The sequence below is a fragment of the Crotalus tigris genome, unplaced genomic scaffold (genome assembly GCF_016545835.1).
Source record: "Crotalus tigris isolate CLP2741 ecotype Arizona unplaced genomic scaffold, ASM1654583v1 scf7180000018992.311333, whole genome shotgun sequence".
NCBI classification, from domain to species: Eukaryota; Metazoa; Chordata; class Lepidosauria; order Squamata; family Viperidae; genus Crotalus; species Crotalus tigris.
In genome coordinates, this window is record NW_024097314.1 from 246,367 (window position 1) to 257,621 (window position 11,255).

An 11,255-nucleotide genomic window follows, 5' to 3' on the forward strand; every position below is an offset into this window, starting at 1 on the left:
GCCAGAATCCCAGCTATGATCTTCCTGATGAATGCTGGAGTTGAGAGAAAGTAGCAAGGAATAAGAATATTATCTGGTTGCCAAGCCTGCCTCCTCAGTGAGGAGAGGTGGGTTTGAAGGTGAAGGAATTGGAAAGAATGGGGCTTTGGGGAGTCAGGTTCCAGCCTAAAAAGCTCCCCTAAAATTCTCCACTTCTGAGTTGAGTAGGTAAAGAAACTTGCAAAGATGGTATCATCTGCATATCTTAGGTTGTTGATATTTCTCCCGGCAATCTTAATTCCAACTTTTGATTCATCTAGCCCTGCCTTTCTCATGATATACTCTGCATATAAGTTAAATAGGCAAGGCGACAGTATATAACCTTGCCGGACTCCTTTCCCAATTTTGAACCAATCAGTGGTTCTGTGTCCAGTTCTCACTGTTGCTTCTTGACCCACATATAGGTTTCTCAAGAGACAAATAAGACGGTCTGGTACTCCCATCTCTTTAAGAACTTGCAACAATTTGTTGTGATCCACACAATCAAAGGCTTTAGCATAGTCAATGAAGCAAAAGTAGATGTATTTCTGGAATTCCCTAGCTTTCTCCATGACCCAGCGTATGTTGGCAATTTGATCTCTAGTTCCTCTGCCTCTTCAAAATCCTGTCTGTACTTCTGGTAGTTCTCGATCCACATGCTGCCGGAGTCTAGCTTGTAGAATTTTAAGCATAACTTTACTAGCATGTGAAATGAGTGCAATGGTGCGATAGTTTGAACATTCTTTGGCATTGCCTTTCTTTGGAATTGGAATGTAAACTGACCTTTTCCAATCCTGTGGCCACTGTTGAGTTTTCCAAATTTGCTGGCAAATTGAGTGTAGCACTTTTACTGCATCGTCTTTTAAGATTTTGAATAGCTCAGCTGGAATACTGTCAACTCCACTAGCTTTGTTGTTACTCAGATTTCCTAAGGCCCATTTCACTTCACATTCTACGATGTCTGGTTCGAGGTTAGTGACCACTCCATCGTGGTTATCTGGGATGTTAAGCTCGTTCTTGTATACTTCTTCTGTGTAGTTTTGCCACCTCTTCTTACTCAATTCTGCATCTGTTAGGTCCCTGCCATTTTGGTCCTGTATCATGAAACGTTCCCTTCATATCTCCAATTTTCTTGAAGAGATCTTTGGTCCTCCCTATTCTATTGTTTTCTTCTATTTGTTTGAACTGTTCATTTAAGAAGGCATTCTTATCTCTTCTAACTATTCTCTGGAATTCTGCATTCAATTGGGTGTATCTTTCTCTTTCTCCCTTGCCTTCTGCTTCCCTTCTTTCCTGAGCTATTTGCAAAGCTTCCTCAGACAGCCATTTTGCTTTCTTGCATTTCTTTTTCTTTGGGATGGTTTTAATTGCTACCTCTTGTACAATGTTGTGAACCTCCATCTTCAGGCATTCTGTCTATCAGATCTAATTCCTTTAATCTATTTGTCACCTCTACTGTATATTTATCAGGTATATGATTTAGTTCATACCTGAGTGGCCTAGTGCTTTTCCCTACTTTCTTCAATTTAAGCCTAAATTTTGCAACAAGAAGCTCATGATCTGAGCCACAGTCAGCTCCTGGTCTTGTTTTTACTGACTGTATAGAGCTTCTCCATCTTTGGCTGCAGAGCACATGGTCAATCTGATTTCTATGTTGACCGTCTGGTGATGTCCATGTGTAGAGCCGTCTCTTGGGTTCTGGAAAAGAGTGTTTGCTATGACCATCGTATTCTCTTGACAAAATTCTATCAGTCTGTGCCCTGCTTCATTTTGTACTCCAAGGCCAAACTTGCCTGTTATTCTGGTTATCTTTTGGCTTCTGACTTTAGCATTCCAATCCCCCATGATGATAAGGACATCATTTTTTGGTGTTGATTCTATAAGGTGCTGTAGGGCTTCATAGAACCTGTCAATTTCATCTTCTTCAGCACCAGTGGTTGGGGCACAGACCTGGACTACTGCGATATTGAATGGTTTGCCTTGGATTTGCACTGAGATCATTCTGTCATTTTGGGGGATTATATCCCACTATTGCTTTTCCTACTCTTTTATTGACTATGAAAGCTACTCCATTTCTTCTGAGCTCAAGAAGGTGGAGGGAAGGCAATTAAGTCTAGGTTCTATTTAGGATTGCCACTTAAATGAGAAATAAATCATAATTCAGCCTGTAGCAGCAGGAAAGGCAGCAGCCAATGGCTTTTGAAAGAGGGACGTTCATGGGATGATTCAAATTCAGAATACAGATGGATGGGACCTTGGAGGTCTTCTAATCCAAACTCCTGCTCAAGCAGGAAGCCCCACATCATTTCAGACAAATGGCTGTTCAGTCTCTTCTTAAAAAGCTCAAATGCAGGGCCACAACTTCTCACGGCAAGCTATCCCACTGGTTCATTGTTCTCCCTGTTAGGAAGTTTCTCCTAAATTTCAGATTGCTTCTCTCTTTGATTAGTTCCATCCATTATTTCTTGTCCTACTAATAGATGGCTAGCTAAGGCCTGCAGAGAGGCATGGATGGTTAACAAAGGTGATTAGCAACTGTGGTTCTCGTCCACATTTAGGAATGAAAGTGTATAAGAAAGCATGAAAGGGACTGGGGAGATCTAACACATGACATTGGTGCTTTTGTTACTGGGACATGTCAGATTCTAAATCTGACTCCTGCAGGTTATGGACTAGATTGTACTGAGGAGCTTGAAGACCAAAGGGGAATTTTGGACATCGGAGGAGTTGAGCCCTGGCTGAAAGGCTAATTTATTGCACTGCAACTCCCATCATCCTTAGCCTTAGCATGACCTTGATAACAGGTACAAGGCACTGTTGTTTAGCATCCAGATTGCCTTCAGAAATCGTGGGCGCTCCCTCACTGGAGATTTTTAGAAAGAGACTGGACAGTCACTTGTCTGAAATGGTATAGGTTCTCCTGCTTGAGCAGGGGGCTGGACTAGAAGACCTCCAAGGCCCCTTCCAGCTTTATTCCTATTTCTATTCTATTCTATTCTATTATCACTAGAATGTAACCTGCTATCCCAATCACGGCTATAAAAAACATTCTCTTTCTTAGGAATTGTTTTTTGTTGGACTTGTGTAGTATCCATCTGTTTGTAGCAACATGAGGTTAAGAGAAGTTTTCTCTCTGCAGACTGGCCAAAGTCCCAATATTCTGTGAAACATAACATTTATTTCAGCCCCTTACTGTGGAAATATCAGCTTGTACAGATAAATAATGAAGGTAGAATGGCATGAAAGAAACATGGATAAAGACGTTGAAATTCAGGTTTCTGATGGAAAGTTAAATTCAGGAGTGACAACTCTCATTTCTATTTGTTCCTTTGTCTTTAGATTCAGTTTGAATCAAGATGGCCTTTGATAGGATTTCAGGTTGATCCCCAAGGCCCCAAACTAACCACCTGATTGCTTGTATCCTGGCTAGTTGGCACACTTAGATGAAATTGTCTTGTTCTGGCAGGGGAAAGGTTTAAAACCGTACATCATCTATTGGGAAAGAGATCATGGTCAACGATCAGTGATAGGGACGGGGTCTCTGAACCCACCCACCCACGCACCAAAGCTGATAGCACTCTGCAGAGAATCTTCCATTTCCTGAATTCAAAACAGAACAAATGGAACTGGAATCTATATCAGTTAATCCATTTTACTGCAGATTTCTTGCATACAGTGTGAGCCATGCTCCATTTTTTCCATTACAACTTGCTTGCTTCTTTACTTAAATAATGCAAAGCTATGATAGTCAAAACCGGGGCTCAAAAAGAGGAAGTAACAATTAGATTAGATTAGATTAGATTAGATTAGATTAGATTAGATTAGATTAGATTAGATTAGATTAGATTAGATAACCTTTATTGTCCTTTTTTTCTTGTGGGCACAACGGCACACGTTAAAAATGAAATCTAGTTGCTTGCTCTCAAAGTGTATATATGCATAACACATTTAAAACATACTGCATACAACTTATGTATAGACCTATACCCTTAGATGTCATTAGGTTTTGAAGACGGGACCTTATTTTGAGATGCATTGACTGCATTGAGTGGGTTTCCTTTTTTTATGAGGGGGTCTTCCATGTTCTCTGAGCTTGTTTTCTTGCAGATGTTTCATTACCCAAACTAGCTAACATCATCCGTGCTAGTTTGCTCTGAGTTTAGATTCTGGTGGGTTGTCCTATCAGTGTTTGCAAGAGTCATCTTGAAGAGGGCGGGTTGGGAGGGGTAAGCTGTTTACTGTTGGCTTGTTTGGCAGTTTCTTGATTTGGGGTATTGTTTATTTGATTGTTTATTTGGTTTGTTTATTTGATTGTTTATTTGGTTTGATGTTAAACTTGGAGTTAATCCATCTTCATCTGGGTCCTGATTGCTGTTGGGGAGGTGTTTAGATCTTTTTGTTCCTTTTTCTTCTTCTAAGAAAGCTTTTTTATATTGGTGCTCTGGGTCTTGATCTGTGGTATATGTAAACCAAAATGAACTATTTAATCCCATAGATTTTTTCTGCTTCTTAGTTGTGTGATTCTTTCCCTTGAATGGACAGGACTCTTACCTCATCCCAAGGTTTTTCTCTTTTTAGGAAATTGACTGCTAAATTGCATTAAAAGACATCAATGTTGTACATCAGCAGGAATGTCAACGAATGAGAGTGGAGTTTAAATTCTTAAATCGAAGAATAAGGCTTGGGATGATGTTTTCTTGTAGGGGAGTCACCTCTAAGTTGGGTAGCCATATACATTTGTGTAATAAAATAAATAAGGTTTCGAATCATACTCATTTTTCCTTTCACGGGGAAGAGCTGTTACAGCTTTAGACTCTGCCCCTCTTGAGTGAGACAAAATCTGATTTTCTCTCTCTTGACCTTTTCAAAATTTACTCCTTTCCACCAGACTATGGGACCACTCCTTACATCCATCATATGACCTCTATTTTATGAGCTTTTTGGTCACAGTTGTTAAATAAATCACCACAGTTGCTAAGTTATTGTCAGTCCAGGTCTACCAGCATCAGCATTTCAATTTCTGAAATAAAGGCCTGAAAGAGGAACATGGATGTGAATATTCTGCAAATTCAGCAAATGAATAACCTCGGTTTCGCTTTACTTAAAACAAAATTCTGCATCTCATAATGTAAAAAAATATGCTTGAGGTCTTCCTCTGTCCCGTGCACTAATTAAATTTTATATTTCAGGTGATTCCAGATGGTGGATCTCTCCAATGGCACCATAGAGCTATTCCACATGTATCTCCCTAATGAGATCTATGTGAAGAATCAAATTAGAAGGGCAGGGCCACTGTTTCTGGCAAATTCTCTCTCCATGAACTCCCATGAACAGTATGGAGCAGTGATTTTCAAACTTGGCAACTTTCAGAGGTTTGGACAAACTTCCAGAATTTTCCACCCAATGGAGAATTCTGGGAGTTGAAGACCACCCATCTTTAAGTTGCCAAGTGTGGAAAAGGGCAGGGATAGAGTAATGTCTAGAAGCCCTCAGGCCCACTAGAGCAGTGGTTCTCAACCTTTCTAATGCCGTGACCCCATAATACAGTTCCCCATGTTGTGGTGACCCCTAAGTGGGTGTGGCCACCAATAAGAGGGAGTAGGACAGCTAGGGAAAAGGGAACAAAATGGTGGACAGCATGGTTTGGCGACCCCCATGAAATGGTCGTTCGACCCCAAATGGGGTCCCGACCCACAGGTTGAGAACCACTGCACTAGAGGATAGATCTACACCATCTTCATGATCTTGTCTTTATCTTTCCCTACAGAACCTCCCAAAGCCCCCAGTGTGTTCCCATTGAGTCCTAGTGGCCAAAATGGAGAGGCAACTTCCCCTCCCTCTGACATTTCCATTGGTTGTCTCGTCAAAAGCTACTTTCCTGGGCCAGCCACAGTGCAATGGAATTCAGGCGCCATCACCAGTGGAATCCACAACTTCCCTCCAGTCTTGCATCCATCCGGCCAGTATACTCACACCAGCCTGCTCACCATCCCCTTCAGCAAGTGGGAATCTGAGACATTCCACTGCAACGTAGAGCATGCAGCCACCAACTCCAGAATCAACAAAAATATTGAGCGTGAGTCCAGCAAAATTGCTCTTATCATTGTTTTTCCTTTCAAAGGGCAGATTAATAATAATAATAGTGGTGTTTATGTACCACTAGAGCAGTGGTTCTCAACCTTTTTAATGCCGCGACCCCCAACCGGTCGTAAGTCGAGGACTACTCAACCAGTCGTAAGTCGAGGACTACTCAACTGGTGCAGCACCGTTTGCAGAATGGGACTTTTGGCGGGCTCAGCAGGGCAGAGACAGCCTGGACCATTCCTATTGGCTTTGGAAAGCCAATAGAATTAGACTCTATTCAAGAGAGTCTATTCCATTGGCTTTCAAAAGCCAATAGAATAAAAGGGAGTAGCACAGCTAAGGAAAAGGGGGGGAAAATGGCGGACTGCGTTGTTTGGCGACCCCCATGAAATGGTCGTTAGACCCCAAGTGGGGTCCCGACCCACAGGTTGAGAACCACTGCACTAGAGGATGAATATTGTTTCTCTTTCAAGCCAAATTGTGTATCGAATTAAGCCTTTGGCAGTTTAGGTCTTGGTATAACTTTTCTTTGTGTTGAATGGCTGAAATGAAGAAGGATCTGGAGGCAACGTAGAAAAAAAATGGAGGACATAAACCCTTTTCTTTCCTTTCCTGTATTGGAAGCAGCAATTCCAAACCTGGAGCTGTAGGGACAGGAAACCCCATGGTTTGAGAGGAATTTGAAGAGGATGACTCTTCATGAAAAATAATGACCATTAAACCGTGGAATCATTAAGCCAAAGGGCAAATTGGACAAGAATGGGTGAATCAAAAGATATTAATTAAAGGCTGTTTCATTTTAGAATCTGCTAATCAACACAATCAGTTCTTTCATTGGTCCTTTTATTGTTCAATATTTCTAAGAAGGTCATCTAAACCAGTGGTTCTTAACCTGGGCGATATTGCCCCCCAGGGGGTGATTTCATTTTTCAGGGGGGTGATGGAACAAAAGGGGCAACGTGGGGGCGAAGGAACGAAAAAGGGGCGATATGAGGGCAACGGAGCGAGAAGTTTTGGGGAAACTTTTGAGACTTTTTTGTACAGTGAATCGCTGTGTATCTGTCGTAAAAAACATCAGATCGCTCGCTATTAGTGGATTGAATTGTGTTTTCAAATATTCCTCCAGCTAGCTTCAGTACAGAACGCCGTACATATGTGAAGACGCATCGCTTATCTTCATGCGCGTTGCGCAGCAGCCTCTACCCATACAGTGGCACGCCATTGGCCAGAATATGGGAGATATGGGGAAAAGACTGGAAATAAATTATTTGCATCGATACGTCCTGATGACAATTTTAAAGAAAACAAAAAAAAGTGTTTGCATAAATTGAAGAATCATTTCCTATGTTGTGATTGAGAGGTTATGTTGGGGGAGGGGGGCGATGACAACTTCCTCATTGGCTCAAGGGGGCGATTTGTTCAAAAAGGTTAAGAACCACTGATCTAAACTGGAACAGACTTCAGGGAATAACAGGTAGGCTCTCCTTTAACACTAAAAGTCACTCCTATGTCCACAGGATGTGAAGCCCAGGAACCGGTGTCTCCTGAGGTCCATCTGCTCCATTCTTCTTGCAACCCGAAAGACAGTGACGGAACCATAGAGCTGGTGTGCCTCATTGAGAGTTTCTACCCCAATGAGATTAATGTTGATTGGCTGGTGGGCAGCCACTATGGATTGCTGGCTCCCTACACCGAACCTCCCAGGCGTGACGTAAATAAGTACACTTTCAGTACTGTTAGCAGGGTCAACATCACCCAAGCGGATTGGTTGGAAGGAAATACTTACTACTGCCAGGTAACCCATGCGGCCTCACAAACCCGGGTGAAAGGCAGAGCCAGGAAATGTGAAGGTAACCATGATGGAATGCAGACTCTGGTTTGTATAATGGGGAATGGACAAAGAATCAGAAACCAAGGAGGAAGATAGCTAATCCCTTTATAAGACTTTTGCTCATGTAAAAATCCATACCTTTTCCAAAGTTCATGGCTTGCTAATAGTTAGATATTCAAGAAAATCCCCACTGTTATTTTTCGGGCATAGTTGGAAGCAAGAATCATAGTTAAGATAGACCGATATGTGGAATACTATCCAGTGATAGGAACGGACACTTTATCAATAAGTAAAACAATCTCAACCAAATTAAGGGTCAACATTTGATGAGACACACTGTTAATATTAGTGCGCAACAGTTTCTTCCTAGTTGATTATTGATTTTGAAGTATAAACTTCTACTAATAACATGCTTTCTTCTTGTAATAGTAGTAAAGTTGGAAGGGACCTTGGAGGTCATCTAGTCCAATCCCCTGCTCAGGCAGGAAACCCTACACCATTTCGGACAAATGGCTGTCCAGTCTCTTCTTAAAAACTTCCAGTGTTGGAGCATTCACCATTTCTGGAGGCAGGCTGTTCCACTGATTAATTGTTCTCACTGTCAGGAAGTTTCTCCTTAGTTCTAGGTTGCTTCTCTCCTTGATTAGTTTCCACCCGTTGCTTCTTGTCCTGCCTTCAGGTGCTTTGGAAATAGCTTAATTCCCTCTTCTTTATGGCAGCCCCTGAGATATTGGAATACTGCTATCATGTCCCCCCTTGTCCTTCTCTTCGTTAAACTAGACATACCCAATTTTAGCAACCGTTCCTTATATGTTTTAGCCTCCAGTCCCCTAATCATCTTTGTTGCTCTTCTCTGTACTCTTTCTAGAGTCTCAACATCTTTTTTACATCGTGGTGACCAAAACTGGATGCAGTATTCCAAGTGTGGCCTTACCAAGGCATTGTAGAGTGGTATTAATACTTCACGTGATCTTGATTCTATCCCTCTGTTAATGCAGCCTAGCACGGTGTTGGCCTTTTTGGCAGCTGCAGCACACTGCTGGCTCATATTTAGGTGATTGTCTACTAGGACTCCGAGGTCCCTCTCACAGTTACTACTATTGAGCATGGTGCCACCTATGCTGTACTTGTGTATTTCGTTTTTCTTGCCTAAATGTAGAACCTTGCTTTTTTCACCCTTGAATTTCATTTTGTTAGTTAGTGCCCAGTGTTCAAGATGATTCTGAGGCATCTTTGCTTTAGGTTTACTGTAACAACTGATCTTTGGAAAGAGAAAAAAACTAAGCCACAGCCAACTGGGCCCAGACAATAGGACATACCCTTGACAATTTACAAGTAAAACAGGCAATGTTTTACCTGCATAGGTTCAAGAACTGATCTAGAAAGATCAAATTAGATTAAGGGTCTAAGGGTAAGAGAAGGAAGGATGTAAGGACTGACATTAATTTTGTATCCACAGATGCCAGCAGTCACTTTGCCACTGGCATTACTGCCTACCTTCTGCCCCCACGGCCAAAAGACCTGTACATAAACAGAAATGCCAGGCTCGTTTGTGTGGTTGTCAATCTGCAACAGGAAGAGGGGTTGAAAATAAGCTGGTCACGTGAGAAGAAGGTTGCCATGCATCCTGAATTAGTGGTGGTGACTGAACAAAACAATGGAACCTTCACTGCTGTCGGCTATTACCCTGTCTCTGCCCTTGATTGGGAATCAGGAGAGACTTTCACCTGTTCAGTCGAATACCCAGGTTTTCCTGGTCCCATCGTGAATACAATTTCCAAGAGCCCAGGTAAGGAGGAAGCAGAGTGGCTCTCCAAGCACAAATGAGAACATTTGCAATACACAATGTGCACCACAAGGCTGGGGATATAAGTTCAGTTGTCATCAATTATCTCCAGCCATGGATCCTTCTTTTGTTACCTCCCTTAGTATCACAACATCTGGGGCCACTGAGCTGCATCCCTTGTTCTAGGACAACTTTGCACAGCCACAATGTAGAATTGCAGCACTCCTAAGAGCTCTGGGGTGGTTAGTGAATTCAGGACTGGGCTACTTTCAGTATGTCCTGGATCCAAACCAAACAGGTAGTTAGAACAAAGTGAGATATGGCTTTCCTGTGGTGCCACCCTCCAACATGGAATGTCCCCAGTGTAGACTTTGGTTTCCTCTTGTTGCACTGGAGGATCTTACTGGAGGCTTTATGCAGATTTTGATTAAATAATCTTCCAAACGCACACACAGCTGATATAACAGGCACATCACTGACCCAAAGCGAGACGGACTATGTGAAATGACGTAGCCAGGTGGGTTAAGCACTTCAGAGGACTTGCATGTCCTCTCCTCCTAATAGTAATTACACCAATTTCCTGGGCTTTTTCTATCACGTTAAGTTCTATTTTGGCTTGGAGTGCTCTCTGAACCCAGAGTCAATACTGTGAAGTTATAATTGTAGCTAATCTGTTCAATCTCACAAGTGAACCAGTCCTCAGAGACTGGCAATCTACAATACGTCATGACTTAATATATGGAAACCCAGTCACTGCTTCCACAACTTTTTCCTAAACTAAATAATATCTGACTTTCTTTGTCTTTTTCTTTCCATGTTCACAAAGAAAAGAGCAAGGCACCATCCGTCCACATCTACCCTCCCATCCCTGGCAATTCACTTACCATCACCTGCCTCATTAGAAACTTTTTCCCACGTGATAATGATGTCCAGTGGCTAAAGAATGGCAATGCCATTTCAGAAGATAACTACGTCAACACCCCAGCCATGAAGGAAAAGAGGGATGAGTCCTACTTCCGCTATAGCAAATTGTCAATCCCTGAATCAGATTGGGATGCCGGCAACACTTTCAGCTGTATGGTTGCCCATGAGGCCCTTGACGAGAAGTTCATCCAGAGGAACATAGCAAAAACATCGGGTAAACGTTGAAGACTCCCCTCAACATGCATTGTCCTCCTAGATTTGTCTCTCACGGTGTTTGATCCAAATCCTTGTAAATCGTTTACAGGCCAATGTGTTTTGCTGCTAGCTAAATAAAAGCAACCCAACTTGGAGGTCTCTTAGGTTATGCTCTCTTTTGTTCAACTGAATTGTGGGCAGAGCAAAGTTGAGAGACAATTTCTGGAATCAAGAGGGAAAGGGCTACTTTCTCTGGACCTTAGAACAAAGGATCAGAGTTGAGGCTGGGAGAAAAAATGCTTTCATTCTTCTCTTCTCGGTATCAATTTGAAAGCCACCAACTGGGTCCATGTATCCATACTACTTCTTCTCAGAGTTCTTGCACACCTTCATAACTGTCTGAAGATTTACCAAAAT

At 42.2% G+C, this 11,255-nt stretch overlaps 1 gene segment (V, D, J or C); it reads left to right on the top strand.

The window, feature by feature from the left end:
* Nucleotides 1-524: 524 nt before the first annotated feature.
* On the top strand, nucleotides 525-11,002 carry LOC120314721 (the record flags this gene model as incomplete). The annotated part of the segment is given in 5 exon segments: nucleotides 525-579; nucleotides 5,786-6,094; nucleotides 7,620-7,952; nucleotides 9,393-9,722; nucleotides 10,546-11,002. Coding segments are annotated over 5 exon segments (1,350 nt in total), but the record flags the coding sequence as incomplete, so codon positions are not given.
* Nucleotides 11,003-11,255: the final 253 nt, after the last annotated feature.